The sequence below is a fragment of the Limanda limanda genome, chromosome 5 (genome assembly GCF_963576545.1).
Source record: "Limanda limanda chromosome 5, fLimLim1.1, whole genome shotgun sequence".
In the NCBI taxonomy this organism is placed as follows: Eukaryota; Metazoa; Chordata; class Actinopteri; order Pleuronectiformes; family Pleuronectidae; genus Limanda; species Limanda limanda.
Genome location: NC_083640.1, coordinates 14,325,938 through 14,347,290, shown reverse-complemented (window position 1 = coordinate 14,347,290; position 21,353 = coordinate 14,325,938). Strand labels below are relative to the sequence as shown.

Genomic DNA, 21,353 nt, shown 5'->3' with positions numbered 1-21,353 from the left:
TCTTACAAAGGAGCAATTGTATCAAAGTCAGTTTTAACTATGCGTTGCCAGTGTCTTGTGGTTTGTTCCAAGGATGCAGGGGGTGCTGAGAAAAGGTCCATTTAATAAAATCTTATCAGTGCCGCAGCCAACATTTCATATCAATGGAAATCTTTAAAAATATATGAGCCACCATTACCACCACTATCATCAGATATATACACTGAATACTCTTGGTAACAATCAGATATTTAAAGAAATTATGAAGTTAAAAATGTTAGGCCTCCTGCTATGCTACTCTCGAAGTGGTACTCCAAAGGGTTGATTTTTTTATTGGATTTGTTTAATCAACTTTGTATTAGCCTTGCAGTTAAGGCGCTTTGCCAGTAGGGGGTTCTGCAACCCCTGAGCACTGATACTTCCAGCATTAGAAACACAACAGGAAATGAAGAGACATGTAAATTCACTATGAAACTCACTTTATTTAAATATTTACAACAGGCTTCTTAATGAAATGAACAAAGACAGAACATTTAGCAAAAAATAAAATTGTCACAAGGAAAATAATAAATTAATTGTTCGGTTTTTAGTGACACTTACAATTATCGTAAACTCTTCATACATTCAGGTCATATGAAAACATCATCATGAAACGTTTGCCAGTAGATCCCTCTAACACAAATCTTAGTCTTGACTTTTCAGCCAAGTCATAATAATCACATAAGATCAGAGCAGATTTACAGAAACAGTTTCCCACCGAAAAAGAATGTATGGATTCTCATGTAAAAGTTGGAATGTGTTATTAAGATAAAAAAAACACTAGGAAGCACTGTGATGATCAGATGATGATCAGATGATGGTCAGTTTCCTCCCCTCAGACGCATTAACAGTTCGATGGTGCCCAGGGCCGCCACGTTGTAGTCGGACAGTTTGCCTCCAGTCATCTCCCTGCTCTGGTACAACAGCCTCTGCTGCGACTCCGGCACTCCCTCCCTGGCCTGAACCCTGCGCTTGAAGTCGCTCACGGTCTCGTCGGGTGTGATGTCGTAGGTGGACATCACGTTCTTCTCATTCCTCAGAAACACCTGGACGGGGGCCGGCTCGACCACCAGCAGAGACAGCCTGCAGCCGGAGTGCAGCCCGTAGGAGTCCACGGGCCGCAGGTCGTCGCTCAGGTCGGTGTTCTGGCCGTTGACGAACAGCAGCCTCTGCTTCTGAACCGGTACGTGCAGTTTCTGCTGGATCATCTGCTTCAGGCTGCCCACCGTCTCCTGGGGGTTCACCGTCAGGGTGACGGACTTCCCGGTCAGCATAGTGATGATTAATTCCATGTCTGAAACACAATTAAAACATGTTAAAACAAGTCTGTAATAAACTCTTTGGCATAAACATTCACGTTTAGAATAGTGCAAGTATAAACGGTTCCCTCACCTCTTGATTCAAAGACGAAGCGTCGCAGGAAAAGTTGATCTTCAGTAAACTGCAGATAAGTCAGTGATGTTCAGGAGCAAAAACAACACTAACAGCTGACGACGCCACTCATCACTTTATATAGAGGCTGGCCCAGCGCATCAGCTCCCTCCCCTCTAAGTAAGATTCGTTTTCCTCTCTCCGTCTCTAACTTTCAGTTTCGATTCTCCTCCCATGGATGTTTGGAGGTGATGCACTGACTTCCACTGTATGTGTGTGTGGGTGTTTGTTTTGGTTACTTCTAGGACCTTTTCCAGCATATACACTGACCGTATCACGACCAGCGGACCTCATGGGGACCTAAGACGGGTCCTAATGAGGCCAAACGTCGTTTCTGAGGTTGTGGTTAAGTGTAGGCTGTCCACAATGAATGGAAGTTAATACAAAGTCCCAATAGTAGTATAGCTGTGCAAAATGTGTGTGTGTTAAAAATTGAATCCTAAAATAATTCTTATTATATAAAATAAATACATCTCATTTCTTCTTTCTGCACAACCATTCAAATTACAGCTTGTGCTTGTCATTCCATCTTTATTGGACCTGATATTGAGCTAATTCTGCTAATCACACAAATTGTCCAACACGAAACTCTGATTGACCTTTGAATTGGAACACAGAGAGAAGTATTTGGGTGGAGTAAACCTCAGGGTTCTAGAAATGTCTAGAAACATCCGCCTCCAGCAGAGCAGGGACATAGTTCATTGGTTGTTATGATGCCATCATCACAAGCCCTAGGGCAAGTTTAAGTTTTGACCACCTGACTATGACGTTTTAAATGGGTGGGGCTGAAGAAATCATAGGAGGGGGTTTCCTTGTTTATAAGCAAACAATTGCCATAGGAATGTTCACCCAACTTTTGACAAGATTTGACTGTACAATCTGATCACATTAATCATTTGTTTAAATGTTTATACAGCAGGGATCGATAAAAAGTTTTTTATTAAAGGTAAACAACAATACAGAGAAAAACATCACACATATAACATAAATATAAATCAATCATTACTAATAAATAGAATCAAATGAATGAATATACTTATTATACTCTTTGGCCATACGTACTGCTCACTCACCATTTTGATGAAAGGATAGTGAAACTTAAAAATAGTGTAAAATGAAAGTAAATGACCAGCAGCTTTTTATTTTTCCTGTTCCAGAACATGCACTGTAATTTATATATATATATATATATATATATATATATGATAAAGCTGTTTGATAGCTGTTATTGGCTGCAGAGAAGCAGCACACTGACCAAGTATTTTTCTTAGTCGACTGATCATATATTGCAATTCTTGGAAGACAAATCCATTTTCCAAATTAAAAAAACAATGTCAATGAAATCCAGGAAAAGACCAGAGACATCAGAACTCTGAGTGTTTCAGTAACGCGGCCCTCTCTTCTCGCGTTGGTAAAGGAATATTTCCTGTGGGAAGAAAATGTTCCTTAATTCTCACAATAACAAGCAAAAACATTGATGACAAATTATCTTTAAATAACTTGAATTATCATCTCATAATTTACAAGAAAGCACTGAATCCACGCTAATGTTTTCAGGTGTATTCTCACCTGGTGGTGCCACAAAATATTCTTCCACTGTGTTTTTGGAGAGCTGAAGTAGTTCCTCAGCACAGTCCCCTTCCATCACTGTGTCATTCCTCAGGTATAGAGCCCTGAATTGTTCATGGATAAAACATAAATACAATCATACAGTGGGCTTCACAAGAGGTTAAATTGAGCTGTGGTTGTTGCTCTTTAATTATGCAATTTGGATGAAACAATGACATGGCCGACATCACAGAAAACTTTTGGTATATGCAGGCCTTGTCAGAAGTGTACCATACCTGTCCTCCAGGACTGAATCCATGGGCTCAATCCCCGATGTGTCAACCACATGAAGCTGATCTGCAAACCATATTGCTTTCTCCAAACAGGCCAGACCCTGTTTGGTCCGGAAATCCACCAAGGCCAGTCGCTCCAGTTTGTCCACAAGGTCTGCAGGGATTTGTGTGGGCTGCAAAATGAAAGAGGGGTTGTTGAGAAATGTGTACAATTCACCATCACTTAAAAAAACCTTAAGCTTTAAATAACTCATCAATAAAACTGCTAAATCCATTAATAATGTCTAATCACTAAACACTTCCATGACTCATGACCCAGCCTGTCTGACCTTTGGTAATCTGCTGGTTTATTACATGTTCATTCATTTTATGAATGTGTGATTATGAGTTTCTAACACGTGATATCGAGACATGATGTTGAGAAACTACGTCATTATTTTTTGAGAATTTCTCATTTTAATAACTTACTGGACCTTTTAACAAAGTGGCAGAAATGGGCTTCCATGCAGTTTGTATAACACATTGTCTCATGTTGGCTACCGATAAACTGCTGAATACATGTTTGTGCATCTTGACAACAGGTTTACTCCTATAACTTATATTTAAATTTATATTTACATTACATTTACATACCTGTGTGAAAATGGCTGATAACAGAAAGCAGAACCTGGGATTTCAAACTAAACAGGCATGAATTTCATACTCATCACAAGCACCAAGTAATGAGCACATTACCGGGGGTAGTTGGTCCTCTGGCACTGGTTCCCATGTTGCAAACTCAGGCACCTGGAGCAGAGACGAACAACCAGGAAACAAGACCAACAGTGAATCAATGTCCTGAACTGGAGGTTCAATGTGTAGTATTAAGTGACATCTAGTGGTGATGGATCATGATCATGATTGTACCATTACTGGCAATAACTCCTCAAATAATTTTTCAAAGCTGCTCCCTTCATCTCTTCCAGACATTTTCTTATTTAAAAAATACTTAAACTTTTTCGGCTAGACACACTTCTCCATTATTCTACACACTGTTTTTTCTCATCAATGGTGTAAATATTGTTAATTTGCTGATGTTCTCAGTTACTCTTGCATCTATTGCACATCTGTCCGGCCTGGGAGAGGGATCCCTCACACGGGTCTCTTTCTGAGGTTTCTACGTTTTTGTCCCCTGTTAAAGCTTTGGTAGGTCTTCCTTACTCTTGTTGAGGGTAAAGGGCAGTGGATTTTGCACCTTATTGAGCTTATTAAATAATTTATGATTTGTGAATATGGGCTTTACAATAACATTTCGATTTGACCTGAAGTTGCATGTGGCTCCTGAATATCCCTTAACTCTCCCTCCCCTTCTAAACATGAACACTTATGGGAGCCTTTAGTTGTTATTGACTGTAAAAAACATGGCGGCCTCCATGGAGAGGACCCGCTCCAACATAAATATAAAGTATTTAAGTAATTTAAGTAAATAAAACAACAATTTGGATTGAGATGATCTCACACTATTGAGAACATCACTGGAATTATATTATATTCAACTCTGCCAATATATCTCATTCACATAAACCCTACACACTGGACCTTGTTTAACAAACTAGCACGGACTAACCTTTGGGTTGTGTGGTGCAGAGCTGAACCCGCGTGTTCCAGTGGAGATCTGCAGGTTCAAGTGTCCATACTTTGTTGCTTCTGTTGGGCTTGCTAGCTTCAGTGGAGGCCTGATGTTTCTCAGTGACAAACCACGACATGTGAAAATGAAGCCACATAACCACGTAGATTATGAGATACATATATTAGCAGATATTCGTAAAGAGCACGTTTACTGAACAAATATTGTGATATAATGAACCGCCAATGCATATGTCGAATGCCGTCGTCCGCGTAGACACGTCTATGTAATAACAGAGAAATGTCACCTTCCATTTTCTCATGCAATACTGTTTCTTTAAAATGAACTTCTGCACCAACACGTTTCAGAGCGCCCGGATAGCTCAGTCGGTAGAGCATCAGACTTTTAATCTATGACCAGCAGCTTTTTATTTTTCCTGTTCCAGAACATGCACTGTACTATATATATCTGAAAAAGCTTTTCGATAGCTGTTATTGATCATATATTGCAATACTTGGAAGACACATCCATTCTCCAAATTAAACAAACAATGTCAATGAAATCCAGGAAAAGACCACAGACATCAGAACTCTGAGTGTTTCAGTAACGCGGCCCTCTCTTCTCGCGTTGGTAAAGGAATATTTCCTGTGGGAAGAAAATGTTCCTTAATTCTCACAATAACAAGCAAAAACATTGATGACACATTATCTTTAAATGACTTGAATTATCATCTCAATAATTTACAAGAAATCACTGAATCAACGCTAATGTTTTCAGGTGTATTCTCACCTGGTGGTGCCACAAAATATTCTTCCACTGTGTTTTTGGAGAGCTGAAGCAGTTCCTCAGCACAGTCCCCTTCCATCACTGTGTCATTCCTCAGGTATAGAGCCCTGAATTGTTCATGCCCGCAGACATGCCAGCAGCAGTAATAGCGATGCTAACGGGACCATAGCCTACGGAGATTTTGACCGACATGAAGCCACATGATCCGGGCCACCCAGCAGAGAGAAGCGTTAGTTTATGAGGATGAGTGTGTTTGGAGAATAAGCTATGCAATACTAATAATGTGGAAGAACTCCACACAGTACATGCATTGTCTTGGTAGTGCAGAGTTTAATCCAAAACCATATTCAAAATCAGTAGTTGAATATCCACAGAAAATAATGCCATTTACAATAATGCCATATTTTATGTTTCCTATCATTTTATTAGGGATGGACGAGCCTGAAGGACACAGCTGTGCTGACCGTTTTCTGTCTCTTATGGCAAAGAAGAAAAAGAAAACACTGGGTTCTTATCTAAAGTGTATCAAATCAAGAAGCAAAAGATAAACATTGTTCTAATAAGTGTTCATTTGAATATATAATATATAATGAAATTAGAAATAAACTCTTTTATCCATGACACTTAGCAATGACTGCCAACTCTAAACAGTTGCAGGCCTTCTTTAGTTGGGGAGGAAAACACAAAGTGTTGTGCAGATGAAGCTGGTGCATGTTGCCTCATGTTGATAATAATAAATGATGCAAGTTATTTGAGCTATGTGTCTGTCTAATCTTTTTACTTTGTTGCAATCATTTTACTTTAATGCTGTATTATAGGCAACATCTTTGTGTCGGGCTGAGCGCTAAAGCATGTGAAATGTATTTGAAATAGGATTTCTGCTCCCTGCTGGCACTCAAAATGTAGCCCATGGTATATCTCACTGGTCTATATAGGCCTACTGCTTATAATAATCAGCTACCTCTATTTTTGTGACGGTGACATGACGTCATACAAAATTGCCCCACCAGAAATTTCAGGCTAAAATCGCCACTGGTTCTGTTAGTTGCCATGGTTCAGTGTGTGGGAGGCAAGCCGACAGAGGTAAATAGACACACGTGGACTTCCTCTTCCCAGAATGGGGTAGGCTTCTCTGAGCTCGTCTTCCGTTGGGCCACCTATGGGTTTGGCGGTGAATTGATTTCAAACGTACAGTCGTCGGACAAGTAAAAATCAAAAAGACTCTCTGGTTTCCGTGCGTCCCTCTCCGCGAAACGGATTCGTAGAAGCATACTGGAGCCTTTACAGTTACAGCGCTTTGCCAGTAGGGGGTTCTGCAACCCCTGAGCACTGAAACTTGCAGCATTAGAAACACAACAGGAAATGAAGAGACATGTAAATTCACATTGAAGCTCACTTTATTTAAATATTTACAACAGGCTTCTTAATGAAATGAACAAAACAGAACATTTAGAAAAAAATACAAGTCATAATAATCACATAAGATCAGAGCAGATTTACAGAAAAAGTTCCCCACCTAAAAAGAATGTATGGATTCTCATGTAAAAGTTGGAATGTGTTATTAAGATAAAAAAATAACTAGGAAGCACTGTGTTTAAGGCTATGTGATGATCAGATGATGATCAGATGATGGTCAGTTTCCTCCTCTCAGACGCATACACAGTTCGATGGTGCCCTGGGCCACCACGTTGTAGTCGGACAGTTTGGCTTGGTCGTTGTCCATCTGCTTGCCCTGGTACAACAGCCTCTGCTGAGACACCGGCACTCCCTCCCTTTCCTGGACCTTGCGCTTGAAGTCGCTCAAGGTCTCGTCGGGTGTGATGTCATAGGTGTTGGGCGCAATATCCTTCAAATTCTTCAGGAACACCTGGACAGGGGCCGGCTCGACCACCAGCAGAGACAGCCTGCAGCCGGAGTGCAGCCCGTAGGAGTCCACGGGCCGCAGGTCGTCGCTCAGGTCGGTGTTCTGGCCGTTGACGAACAGCAGCCTCTGCTTCTGAACCGGTACGTGCAGTTTCTGCTGGATCATCTGCTTCAGGCTGCCCACCGTCTCCTGGGGGTTCACCGTCAGGGTGACGGACTTCCCGGTCAGCATAGTGATGATTAATTCCATGTCTGAAACACAATTAAAACATGTTAAAACAAGTCTGTAATAAACTCTTTGGCATAAATATTCACGTTTAGAATAGTGCAAGAATAAAACAGTTCCCTCACCTCTTGATTCAAAGACGAAGCGTCGCAGGAAAAGTTGATCTTCAGTAAACTGCAGATAAGTCGGTGATGTTCAGGAGCAAAAACAACACTAACAGCTGAAGACTCCACTCATCACTTTATATAGAGGCTGGCCCAGCGCGTCAGCTCCCTCCCCTATAGGTAAGATTCGTTTTCCTCTCTCCATCTCTAACTTTCCGTTTCAATTCTCCTCCCATGGATGTTTGGAGGTGATGCAGGGACTTCCACTGTGTGTGTGGGTGTTTGTTTTGGTTACTTCTAGGACCTTTTCTAGCATATACACTGACCGTATCACGACCAGCGGACCTCAAGGGAACCTAAGACGGGTCCTAATGAGGTCAAACGTCGTTTCTGAGGTTGTGGTTAATTGAGCTAATTCTGCTAATCACACAAATTGTCCAACACAAAACTCTCATTGACCTTTGAATTGGAACACAGAGAGAAGTATTTGGGTGGAGTACACCTCAGGGTTCTAGAAATGTCTAGAAACTTCCGCCTCCAGCATAGCAGGGACACAGTTCATTGGTTGTTTTGATGCCATCGTCACAAGCCTCAGGGCAAGTTTAAGTTTTTACCACCTGACTATGACGTTTTAAATGGGTGGGGCTGAAGAAATCATAGGAGGGGGTTTCCTTGTTTATAAGCAAACAATTGCCATAGGAATGTTCACCCAACTTTTGACAACATTTGACTGTGCAATCTGATCATATTAATAATTTGTTTAAATGTTTATGCAGCAACAGGGATCGATAAAAAGTTTTTTATTAAAGGTAAACAATACAGAGAAAAACATCACACATATAATATAAATCAATCATTACTAATAAATATAATCAAATGAATTAATATCCTTATTATACTCTTTGGCCACACGTACTGCTCACTCACCATTTTGATGAAAGGATAGTGAAACTTAAAAATAGTGTAAAATGAAAGTAAATGACCAGCAGCTTTTTATTTTTCTTGTTCCAGAACATGCACTGTACTATATATATCTGATAAAGCTGTTTGATAGCTGTTATTGGCTGCAGATAAGCAGCACACTGACCAAGTCTTTTTCTTAGTCGACTGATCATATATTGCAATTCTTGGAAGACAAATCCATTTTTAAAAAAAAACAATGTCAATGAAATCCAGGAAAAGACCACAGACATCAGAACTCTGAGTGTTTCAGTAACGCGGCCCTCTCTTCTCGCGTTGGTAAAGGAATATTTCCTGTGGGAAGAAAATTTTCCTTAATTCTCCCAATAACAAGCAAAAACATTGATGACACATTATCTTTAAATTACTTGAATTATCATCTCAATAATTTACAAGAAATCACTGAATCAACGCTAATGTTTTCAGGTGTATTCTCACCTGGTGGTGCCACAAAATATTCTTCCACTTTGTTTTTGGAGAGCTGAAGCAGTTCTTCAGCACAGTCCCCTTCCATCACTGTGTCATTCCTCAGGTATAGAGCCCTGAATTGTTCATGGATAAAACATAAACACAATCATACAGTGGGCTTCACAAGAGGTTAAATTGAGCTGTGGTTGTTGCTCATTAATTATGCAATTTGGATAAAACAATGAGATGGCCGACATCACAGAAAACGTTTGGTATGTGCAGGCCTTGTCAGAAGTGTACCATACCTGTCCTCCAGGACTGAATCCATGGGCTCAATCCCCGACGTGTCAACCACATGAAGCTGATCTGCAAACCGTATTGCTTTCTCCAAACAGGCCAGACCCTGTTTGGTCCGGAAATCCACCAAGGCCAGTCGCTCCAGTTTGTCCACGAGGTCTGCAGGGATTTGTGTGGGCTGCAAAATGAAAGAGGGGTTGGTGAGAAATGTGTACAATACACCATCACTTAATCCATGAATAAAACTGCTAAATCCATTACTAATGTCTAATCACCAAACACTTCCATGACTCATGACCCAGCCTGTCTGACCTTTGGTAATCTGCTGGTTTATTACATGTTCATTCATTTTATGAATGTGTGATTATGAGTTTCTAACACGTGAAATTGAGACATGATGTTTAGTAACTAAGTCATTATTTTTTGAGAATTTCTCATTTTAATAACTTGCGGGACCTTTTAACAAAGTGGCAGACATGGGCTTCCATGCAGTTAGTATAACACATTGTCTCATGTTGGCTACAGATAAACTTATATTTAAATTTATATTTTACATTACATTTACATACCTGTGTGAAAATGGCTGATAACAGAAAGCAGAACCTGGGATTTCAAACTAAACAGGCATGAATTTCATACTCATCACAAGCACCAAGTAATGAGCACATTACCGGGGGTAGTTGGTCCTCTGGCACTGGTTCCCATGTTGCAAACTCAGGCACCTGGAGCAGAGACGAACAACCAGGAAACAAGACCAACAGTGAATCAATGTCCTGAACTGGAGGTTCAATGTGTAGTATTAAGTGACATCTAGTGGTGATGGATCATGATCATGATTGTACCATTACTGGCAATAACTCCTCAAATCATTTGTCAAAGCTGCTCCCTTCATCTCTTCCAGACATTTTCTTATGTAAAAATACTTAAACTTTTTCGGCTAGACACACTTCTATATTATTCTACACACTGTTTTTTCTCATCAATGGTGTAAATATTGTTAATTTGCTGATGTTCTCAGTTACTCTTGCATCTATTGCACATCTGTCCGGCCTGGGAGAGGGATCCCTCACACGGGGCTCTCTCTGAGGTTTCTACGTTTTTGTCCCGTTAAAGCTTTGGTAGGTCTTCCTTACTCTTGTTGAGGGTAAAGGGCAGTGGATTTTGCACCTTGTTGAGCTTATTAAATAATTTATGATTTGTGAATATGGGCTTTACAATAAAATTTGATTTGACCTGAAGTTGCATGTGGCTCCTGAATATCCCTTAACTCACCTCCCCTTCTAAACATGAACACTTATGGGAGCCTTTAGTTGTTATTGACTGTAAAAAACCCATAGAGAGGACCCGCTCCAACATAAATATAAGGTATTTAAGTAATTTAAGTAAATAAACAACAATTTGGATTGAGATGATCTCACACTATTGAGAACATCACTGGAATTATATTATATTCAACTCTGCCAATATATCTCTTTCACATAAACCCTACAAACTGGACCTTGTCTAACAAACTAGCACGGACTAACCTTTGGGTTGTGTGGTGCAGAGCTGAACCCGCGTGTTCCAGTGGAGATCTGCAGGTTCAAGTGTCCATACTTTGTTGCTTCAGTTGGGCTTGCTAGCTTCAGTGGAGGCCTGATGTTTCTCAGTGACAAACCACGACATGTGCGCGTTGCAGCGAGGCTCAACACTGACATGTTCAACACTGTTCCCTTCACGATTGCGTTGGAGATGTACAGAAAACGATCTCACATTTCCTCAGTCTTCACTAACCTAACCAGGCAGGTTTAACCAGCTTATAATCTCGGATGCTAACGACCCGGTGCTAGCTAGCCTAAGAGAAACAAGAGATGTAACCTCCACGTACTTCCTCCTTCGTTTAAGCTCAGTTCAGGGCTTTAGTTGTATACAAAGAGCGTTTCTTGAAAATGAAGCCACATAACCACGTAGATTATGAGATACATATATTGGCAGATATTCGTAAAGAGCACGTTTACTGAACAAATATTGTGATATAATGAACCGCCAATGCATATGTCGAATGCCGTCGTCCGCGTAGACACGTCTATGTAATAACAGAGAAATGTCACCTTCCATTTTCTCATGCAATACTGTTTCTTTAAAATGAACTTCTGCACCAACACGTTTCAGAGCGCCCGGATAGCTCAGTCGGTAGAGCATCAGACTTTTAATCTGAGGGTCCAGGGTTCAAGTCCCTGTTCGGGCGAAAAGCTCACTTTTTAAATTTTCCGTGTTATTTTTCCTGTTTGAATCAGGGTCACTACAGACAATCACCGGAGCAACAAGGTGCGGTTGATTATACATATGTTCATATGTGATTTATTGTATTTGTAAAGAACTAGTGCACAATCACCTGCTGTATTCTCTCTTCCTTACCGATGGAACTGTCCCCACACGTCGTGACCGTAGCTTGGTTTGACTACACGCTATCAAAACACGAGGTTCTGTGTATTTTGGGTACATGGATGGACGTTGAATCCTTTGATACTGAGCCACTCCTGTATTATCAGCATCAAAGGATTCATGGTCCAAAAACAAAGGAAGCTTGACTTCAAACCCGTTTCAGTCGCAGCTGCTGAGAAGGCTTCGATATATGATGTTGGTATATATGTTGATGATGGTGGCTTTACTGGTGCCATATGCTTGGCCCTATTGTTTTTGTTTATTTTTAACCCTTTGATTAGAATTAGATTGTTTTACAATGTTGAGCCGGCCCAAAATAAAAATATTAGCCACACACGAGGCAGCATTTGGAAGAAGAAAAAAAGATGCATGTATAAATAAATTAATGTATAAATAAATACTTTGGTAAATAAAATAAAACGCTGCCAGATCACGTCGCACCGTTTCAATCATTTGGGGACAACCAATCAGTGGGTCTGATCTTTATCACCCACAGCCAATCAGTGAGTCCGCTCTCCGTCGTTGGGTGACGCTATAGGTCTGTTCTCCGGTCACTCACAGCCAATCAGTGAGTCCACCTTTCAAGCGACGTCGCCCGACAGTGACGCACGTTCGAAGCCAACCGTTCAGCCAATGACCATGGCCTGTCGTCCACTTTCGCCGCAGCCACAGGAACCCTCCCCCCTCCCTGCGGATGTTTACTTTAAATTCCACCGTCTGAATTCCGTCACTTTGAGGATTTACACCGGAAAGGTAAGATGCCGCCGATGTCTTTTCACTTAGTCAGACTGCTAGCTAGTAAGCTAATTTATTACACCGAGAAACGGCCATGACACCGGGTTCAACATTCGCGTTTGTAAACTCACCGTTCAAACTTGGAACTTTTCATACTCCCGCTGTAGGTCCGCATTTGGCGCTTTTCACGCAGCCAATTTTAGCTCTGCCTCATAATGCTGTACATTTTTATACATTTTAAATAGAAAGATTGAATATGGTTTTGCTGATTGGATTTGAAATAATCCATTAAATTTACAGTAGAGTATAACATCATTATAATTTAACACAAGGTTTAACGTTTGCATGTCCATCAAGTAATAATAAAGTTGTATAAACGTGTATGTAACCAAACTGTAATACAAGCAGTTATTGAATACTTCTATATTATACAATGAGCTGAAATATGTTACAATTTGCTGATAAGTTTGCTGATTCTTTTGTCTCTCTCACATGTATATATACTTGTCTGAACTGAATGTGTCTGTTGTTGTCAGATGGCTTCCAAAGGCAAAAAACACAGAGCTATGGATGATGAGGAGTGGATGTCCCGTCTGTGTAGGTTTGCTGGTGAAGGGGTCTGGCCCGCTGAGGCAGGAAACCGGCCAGCGCCACGCCAGAAAGAGTGGCACGCTCTGTTTCTGAAGGTAGACTTGAAGGAAGTGATCTGTGTACAATCATTGCCCATAAAGCAAAGTAATAATATTATAATTCACTATCAATATTGCAGATTAAGAAATGCCCAATGCAGCTCAGGGGTCAATGGTCTCTGTCTGGAGGGACACCGACATGTAACTGTGGTTTCCATATAAAGAAGGTATCAGAAGTCTTTCATAATATTAAGATGTCATTGGTGTTGTATTACATATTATTGAATTTCATTTTCATTTCCTGGAACCTGTAGCCATCAGTCTCTGTGTCATCTTCGGTGAAACCACAACCAGGACCCTCATCTGCATCCTCCTCCATAACCCCTGGGCAGCCACCACACAAGCCCACTTTGACTTTGGCATCAGTAAGTATTGAGGATATACTGAAGCTAATATTTATATTTATCATATGTTTACATTTTAAACGGCTACACATACAGTTACTTTTTCTATGCACAGCCAAACTTGTCTTTGGCTGGGAAGCAGGGATTCAAGGTATTATAAGGACAGCAGCTTAGTAAACGTAGTATCCTTTTCTTTTGTTACAGATATGATGAAATGGTCTAGTCTTCTAATATCTTTGTGTTATAACTAATTATGACACAATACTTTATTTATTTTTGTGTAAACTGTCCTCTTCTTCAATTAGTTCACAACTGGCCCCCCCGTCACCTGGCCACAGTTCCAGGCACTATATTCAGACTGTTTCTCCTCTGTCTCTTCCCCCCTCTACTGTGTCCTCAACCACCTCCTCTTCTTTAGTCACATCGGCTGCTACTGGAGCTGTGAGAAACTCCTCCTTCAAGTTGTTTTCTTCACACCGATATTTTATTAAACTTGAAACAAGCCTCCTTCATGAGTAGCTTATAATCATGTCTATGTATTTGCCTTTTTGTGATTTATAAATTAGAGAGTGTCAACTGCCACCTCCTTGGATACCTCCTCTGCTCCTCCTGCCCCTGTGGACTCTGCCTCTGATGAATGTGTCTCCTCTGCTGCAACATCTGTGGCTGGTCCCTCAGCCCATCCTAGCCCTGACCCTGAGTCACTGGCCGGACATCAGGTGTCTGATGCTGCTGATGTAGGTTCAGAGCCTGGCTGGCTGCCTGCAAAGCTGAGGGAAACTATACCAGCTCAGGACCAGAAATGGATTTCAGCAGCTCTGTGGAAGCACCATCGTTTGCGCTCTGACCTGAAGCTGTGGTATGAGCCACCATCACCAGCGCTCATTTATCATCAGGTCCCCACTCCAGAGCGCTTTTTTACCCACCGGCTTCTCCTATGGATGCCCTACCACCTGTGGAAGGTGAGGCTGTCCTGTCCTGTTTGTAGCGAACAGCTCACAGGCTATAAAGCCCACGAGAGAGCCCGCCAGGTTCTGGATGTGGACACTTTTTACCTGTTGATAACTGAGACCCTGTGGTGCAGTGCATGCGACACCAGTTACATTTCCACCAGCAAGCCAATATTGGACCAACTAGATATGCCACACAGGCTGGAGTTCAGACTGATCCTGACTCAAAGGTTATTATACTGAGATTATTTTGCTTATGCAACGTCTTTGTTTGTCATTGAGACACACTTCAAAATTCTTGGTTTTATTTTTGTCTCCCATGTCCCTTGTTTTCTTTATAGATATGCTTGTGACATACGGGTGATTCGCTCTTTGAAGAAGAGGGCCCTGGGTACCAGCCCCTCCCGATTGGTCAGGCAGCTGAGGGAAGACCACAGTGAGGAGTGGATTAAGTTCCTCTACCGGTACTTTGCTGCATGCACAGACTTTGCTGACCGACAATGCCTGCTCCCTGTCAAGTTCCAGGAGCCGCCTGAGCCAGTAGCTATCCTCTCTCACAGGTGGATGCTAACTGTGTATGGCAGAGACATTTTGAACAGGCTGGACCTCATCAAAGCAAAAATTACATGCACCTTTGGAAGTGTCCTAAAAATGGACTCCACCAAAAAGGTAAATATTTTTGACTGTAAACACTGTAATATTCTACATTATAACCTCACTTTGTCGAAATTATAACATTAGTAGTACAGACGTGAAATATAACAATGCTTTGTTCAAGAAAAGAAACCTAATTGAATTATACTAGCATCACACATATACAACATATTTAATTACTCACTGTCCTTTATTTGCATCACAGATCACCAAGAAGCTGTCAGGCTTGGCAGAGGGGACGGCCTTGTGGCTTACATCTGTGAGCAATGAGGTGGGCCAAATCCTCATCAGTGTGCTGACTGCTCAGGAGGGTCCAGCTGTGGACATCATGGCAGCTGATCTCATCCGGAGACACAGCAATGCTGGTGTGGCCCCTCCTCAGCTACTGTATGTCAACACTGAATGTTGTCGTGAGGGCACGGTACAGACCAAACTAAAACAACGATTTGGAGGGTGGCCAGACCTCATTGTGAGGTTAGACATTTACCACTTCATGAAGCGACTGGCATCTGGCTGTACAAAGGATGCTCATCCTCTCCACCCCACCTTCATGGCCAAATTGTCCAGCTGCATCTTTAAGTGGGACAGCGGAGATGTTGCCTTGCTGCGGCGAGCCAAGCGTGCACAGCTGGTACGTGAAGGTGTACCGGGCATTACTGACAAAATGGTAGACCTTCAGATCACCAAGGGGGAACTGGCCATGCACTGCAGAAGGCAGACAAGAGGAGAGCAGAAGACAATCACCTCTATTGAATGCCTGCTCAATGAGCTGATGGGGGTGAAGGGCAAAGACTCTCTTGGTGTCCCTCTGTTGGACAAGGAGAGGATGCAGCACATTTGGCATGTCCAGAGGAGGCATGTAAAGTGCATTCAGGATGTACCGGGCGTGCTTCTCTATACCCAGACGGACACCACAACCAAAGCGGGCATTGTTCTGCCAAACTACAGGTGTGCTCGAGGGTCCACATCAGTTGAGTCCTTCCACTTACACCTGAACAGGTTCATTCCAGGTCTGTATGAATCCCTATACATTGATGAGATTAAATATATAGGGTTCAACGTTTTATTATTATTATTACTATTATCCTGTACAGTACTAACACTGACAAAACTACACTGAACATTATTTCTCACATTGTCTCTCTCTTAAGGGACGAGTGCCAACAGCCTTAATTTCCAGCTGTACCTCCTGGAAGGGCTTAATCGGTGGAACCAGGACCGTCAAGCTGCATCCCTGGCAGGCAAGACTCCCAGATCCTCAGGGGAACTCCCTCACTGTGTCAACACCAACAGTGTCAAGGTGCAAGGAAGGAAAGTTGTGCCCTCTTTTCAGCCCCCTGCTGTTTACACTGGTGAGTTTAACCTTTCCATCAGGATGAGGTGATATATTTTATATCGATGAAATATAATAACCTCTTTGATTAAATTTCTGAAAGCCAATTTTCCTCTTCTTTTGTCTGTCCCAGGGGAGCTAATAGGTATTGATTACCTGTACCGTCAGACCGGAAGGCCCCTGCAGGATGTACGTCCTGACTCTGAGGAGACCGACCAGATGCTGGAGGATGTCTGCGCTGAAGAACAGCTGGAAGATGAGGGCTTTGAGGATGCTGTCTTGGACCCGACCATTGAGCGGCTGGACCTGTCCTCAGATCCGTCACCTACCAGCTTTTCAGCTCCCTCTTCTCTCCACCCTACTGCTGCTCCTCCTGGGCCTGGATGTAGCTCCAGTGCAGCAGCTTCTGAGCATCATCTGGTAATATTCTATTCAAATGTCTTTTATCGTGTTATGAATACACTTACAGTAAAAAATGTAGCTGTGCAATCAAGAAACCGACAAAAATGAAATGCAATAAATACAAATCTGGAGAATGAACAAATTTATAAAAGCATAATACACTCTGCTTAAATGCCATTTTATCTCTAGATTAAGACTGAGGACACAGAAATGCCCACTTGCCCATCAGCCCCTCCTGCTGGTTCTCTACTCCCGAGTTCCATCAGGCTTTCAGCAGCTGTTTCTCTTGCTGTAAAGGCTGATCCATCAGCATCCCCACCAGTCACTCCTGCTGTAGAGCGGCGGGTGAGTGTTTCTTTGGTACGTTTTACCACACAACCTGTTATACTTGTGGTATGCTAAGGATTTTTATTTCTATTCGATTTCTTTTTGTTTCCCAGGCTTTGGATTTTCCGAACAGGGTGTTGCCTGAAAAGGCAGTGGGCAAGAGGAAGTCTGTTCCTCCACCCGTACACCCTCATCCTCCAAAGGCTATCTGCCCCGGATTGCCTTCTGTGAGGCAGTTGGTCAGACAGCAGACACGTCCACTTACCTCTGCCCCTATGCCCGTTGTCCCCCCACCCATCCCTTTCAGTGGCCCATTTGTTTTTTTGCCGCCACAAGTCCCTGCATTCAGGTTGCTTGCTCCCGCTGGCCCCCTCCCCATCCAAACTCCTGCCCGAAGACGGTACAGGACAGGAGACAAAAACAAATGTGGTCAGTGTCACAAGCCCCGGGTACAGGAAACTGGCCATCGTCAATATTATGGCTATATATACTGTCCTTTTAAAACTGACATACCACATGACCAGTGGCTGGAGGACATGAGGAGGAAGAGGGCAGCAAAGAAATGATTTCATTCTGTAAATAGTGTAAATAATGTATGTATATAGTTTTAAAAGAAAGTGTTGCTGCAATAGTTCAGTATTTTTTATCTTCTAATGCTTTGGTGGCTTGAGTTGTTTTTTATGTTATTTGGCCAATACATGAGGATTTCTTTGATCCTTTGTATTTAAATATTTTTTTTTACCTCCAACAAAGAGGTAATTTTCCCCTCCAGTCTGTTTGTTGGTCCATTTATTTCATTCATTCATTCATTCATTGTTACTGTTGTTTGTGGTTCTCTGTCAAGATACCCAGTGTTTTTTATAATAAATATATATACTTTTTTGTACAGCACTATATTGTTTATTTCTCCCAATGCTCTATGCAAGTATTACAAGCATTACAAACCCAATGTTTGAACATTTGACCAATATAAAGTAACTAAGAGACATTTAAGAGATTCATAATAATAGGTAACAGTTTGGGTAAATAGACAGATGTTGCTGACGGGAATTGATCAAGCAACCTTTGTATCCACAGCTGTTTATGCCATACTCCAGCAAAGTGTCATTTTGGTCATATTACTCTAATTAATACAATAACAAATGCATCCTACAACATCTGACAGGCACCAGGATCAGTTTCATACAGCCAATCCGTGGGTCCGTTCTCCGTCTTTGACAGCCAATCAGGAAGTCTGCTCTTCGTCTTTTACGTTGCGGTCGCTGACTGTAAATTTGAACTGTTTTTATATTATTTAGTTAAAATTGCTCACACTTTTAAGGTAAACTATGTTGTGAAAATGTATTTTCACAAGATACAGCCTCATATAAAAGGCAATTAATACAAATCTGAGGAATAAATACATGAAAGTGTGAAAAAGGCAAAAATTGAATGCCATTTTATTTGTAGATTGCGTAACAGCGCACAGATATAACCCCGGACCAGCAGCCCTTCCTGCTAGCTCTTCCCTTGTCCACCCAAGTACCTCCAGCTGTCCAGTTCCTTCAGCATCACCACCCATCACCCCTGCTGCAAAACAACAGCTAGTAAATGTTTATTTTTGTATGATTTATCCAGATCTGTTTTACTTGAGGTGTGATGTGGATTTTTAAAAATTCTATTCTATACCTTTTTTTCCCCCAGGCTTTGGATTTACTGTATGTAAATCCATTTGGAGAAAGGTGGCTTTCAAGAGCGGGGACATGGATAGGTTCAGACTGGCTAAATACTCGTTTGGCAAGGAGATTAAGGAGGCCAAACGACAGTATTCCAAAAAGCTGGAACAACAATTTGCAGCCAACGACTCCTCCTCAATCTGGAAAGGCCCTCAGGTGTTCACCGGCTGCAAAACCAAATCCCCCCCACTCCGTGGAAGACCTCAAACTTGCAAACGACCTGAATTACTTTAACTGCAGATTACTGCACAAATTGTTGTCTTACTGTATAAATTGTTGTTTTATGTCCAATTGTTGTGTTATGTTTTATGTATAGTACACCAACCACACCAAGGCAATTTCTTCTATGTGCAAATATACTTGACAAATAAAAGAATTCTGATTCTGATGTATCAATTATCTAAATACAAACACCAGACCAGATGTGCATAGTCTTTGTCAAACTAATGTACAGTCATCTGCTGTACTTTTGTCTTCTCTGCTTCTTCCCCGATCATATCTGAAAACTCTCACCACCGTATGATTCAGTCCAGTAAAACTCACACTACAATATCTTTTTGGAAAAATAATTATAATTCCATTTTAATTTTTATTATAAGAACATATACCATATATATGTATGTATATATGTATATTTATATATATATTGAACTCTTAGTATAGAATTTGATTGTTTTACAATACACATGTTGACCTGGCCACAAAATAAAAATATTAGCTACAAACAAGGCAGCATTTGGAAGAAGAAAAAAAGCCATGTATAAATAAATCCATAAATAAATAAATACTTTGGAAAATAAACGTTACAACAAATTAAAATAAAGACGTTTTCTACAGCAGTTAGTGTTGACAAAAAAAATAACAACAAAATTAAATGCAATTCACCGTACCACATTCATGAAGCAACACTTGAAGTACAACTGAGTGACGTTTCAAAGGATCACAAGCATGAATATCAGTCACTGAGACCAATATAAGTATTCATTTAAGGGGTTAAAACATGTATTTTGTACGTCCTTAAATGCGCCAAAACATTTAAACGGTCTTATATTTAAAATCTTTCCTACCTAACCTTTCATTGTCACGCCTCTGGATAAGACACTCTCACCCTAAAATAACATGTGGAACGAGAAAACTTGTCATTTGATCCCTGCGATTACATTTTACCACCGCCTCGTCAGATCTTCAAAGTCAAAGTCATATTCAAGCTGAAATTAACATTGGATTCAACAAATAAGCGCCAGACAGTACAAGACAATACAAAAATCAAGGGGAGTAAACTGCACAATTTACAAAATAAAGATACAGTGGTTCACTGAATAAAATAATTCAAACGGACTATGAAATCAGGCATGTTTCCTCATATATAAACCTCTGCCCACACCTCCATAAATCACTAAGATAATCAGATTATGAGTCAACAACGGTTTAACAGAATATAATCCTCATAATACAACAACAATCTAACACAGTTTTCTCTGAGTACAGTACAATTCACACGTAACAAATTAAGACATACTATTTGGTAGACAAGGCAGTTTCCGAACATTGAAAACACTGTTAGATGCTAAATCACTGGCATGGTGCTGAAAGCTAAAATATTCTTAATGTTGTGTGTTAAACGTAACTGTAGTTATCAGTGGAGAATAATTTGACTTGTGTGTGCTACTTAATGAAATTAAGACCCGGTGTACATTCTTTCCATCTTAAAGGTTGGGAATATATCTAAAAATGTAAACTTGTAGGCTTTGTTAAAATAATTCATATTATAAATTATTATCACAACATACTTTTCTCATAAATATAGTCTCTGGTTGAATTCAGCTCTGCATTTGGTTTGAAATGTGCAATTAAACTCTCCATATTTCGTTGAAATATTAAGTGCACTCGGAATTAGATCAACACTTGGGGGATGTCGGACAAAAATATTTCGAAATGACGGCTATTTTCTGTTACGTTTGTTTTCAGTCCAACATACTGACAAATATTAAGCGTAATATTCCCATACAACTGTTGACAACACAAATAACATCGTGGATACAGTCAGTAAGGCTCAAAGCAGCAAACTGTGATTGTAAAGGCTTTGTATAGTGTTAGAGAGAGAGAGAGAGTGTGTGTGTGTGTGTGTGTGTGTGTGTGTGTGTGTGTGTGTGTGTGTGTGTGTGTGTGTGTGTGTGTGTGTGTGTGTGTGTGTGTGTGTGTGTGTGTGTGTGTGTGTGTGTGTGTGTGTGTGTGTGTGT

At 41.0% G+C, this 21,353-nt stretch overlaps 5 protein-coding genes and 1 non-coding gene across 6 annotated transcripts; 2 read left to right on the top strand and 4 right to left on the bottom strand.

The window, feature by feature from the left end:
• Positions 1–441: 441 nt before the first annotated feature.
• LOC133001394 (uncharacterized) lies at positions 442–1,509 on the bottom strand. The gene is made up of 2 exons (XM_061070963.1): positions 1,411–1,509; positions 442–1,312 (listed from the first exon to the last, which is right to left on the bottom strand). Exon 2 carries the CDS (start codon positions 1,308–1,310, stop codon positions 840–842), a length of 471 nt encoding a protein of 156 aa, XP_060926946.1. The 5' UTR covers positions 1,311–1,312; positions 1,411–1,509; the 3' UTR covers positions 442–839.
• A 1,156-nt stretch (positions 1,510–2,665) lies between these two features.
• Positions 2,666–5,427, bottom strand: LOC133001558 (glutamyl-tRNA(Gln) amidotransferase subunit C, mitochondrial-like). The gene is made up of 6 exons (XM_061071164.1): positions 5,411–5,427; positions 4,897–5,014; positions 4,026–4,076; positions 3,294–3,463; positions 3,019–3,122; positions 2,666–2,875 (listed from the first exon to the last, which is right to left on the bottom strand). Exons 1-6 carry the CDS (start codon positions 5,425–5,427, stop codon positions 2,814–2,816), a joined length of 522 nt encoding a protein of 173 aa, XP_060927147.1. The 3' UTR covers positions 2,666–2,813.
• Positions 5,428–7,061: 1,634 nt separating this feature from the next.
• Positions 7,062–7,998, bottom strand: LOC133001393 (uncharacterized). The gene is made up of 2 exons (XM_061070962.1): positions 7,897–7,998; positions 7,062–7,797 (listed from the first exon to the last, which is right to left on the bottom strand). Exon 2 carries the CDS (start codon positions 7,793–7,795, stop codon positions 7,316–7,318), a length of 480 nt encoding a protein of 159 aa, XP_060926945.1. The 5' UTR covers positions 7,796–7,797; positions 7,897–7,998; the 3' UTR covers positions 7,062–7,315.
• Positions 7,999–8,659: 661 nt separating this feature from the next.
• Positions 8,660–11,599, bottom strand: LOC133002094 (glutamyl-tRNA(Gln) amidotransferase subunit C, mitochondrial-like). Its single transcript, XM_061071850.1, has 5 exons — positions 11,067–11,599; positions 10,212–10,262; positions 9,549–9,718; positions 9,274–9,377; positions 8,660–9,129 (listed from the first exon to the last, which is right to left on the bottom strand). Exons 1-5 carry the CDS (start codon positions 11,235–11,237, stop codon positions 9,068–9,070), a joined length of 558 nt encoding a protein of 185 aa, XP_060927833.1. The 5' UTR covers positions 11,238–11,599; the 3' UTR covers positions 8,660–9,067.
• Positions 11,600–11,694: 95 nt separating this feature from the next.
• trnak-uuu (transfer RNA lysine (anticodon UUU)) lies at positions 11,695–11,767 on the top strand. The gene has a single exon. It is a non-coding gene; the product is annotated as a tRNA-Lys (tRNA).
• Positions 11,768–12,603: 836 nt separating this feature from the next.
• Positions 12,604–18,058, top strand: LOC133001557 (uncharacterized). The gene is made up of 11 exons (XM_061071163.1): positions 12,604–12,717; positions 13,236–13,385; positions 13,469–13,555; positions 13,643–13,753; positions 14,299–14,912; positions 15,024–15,351; positions 15,542–16,346; positions 16,488–16,688; positions 16,803–17,089; positions 17,261–17,416; positions 17,512–18,058. Exons 1-11 carry the CDS (start codon positions 12,604–12,606, stop codon positions 17,962–17,964), a joined length of 3,306 nt encoding a protein of 1,101 aa, XP_060927146.1. The 3' UTR covers positions 17,965–18,058.
• The last annotated feature ends 3,295 nt before the right edge of the window (positions 18,059–21,353 follow it).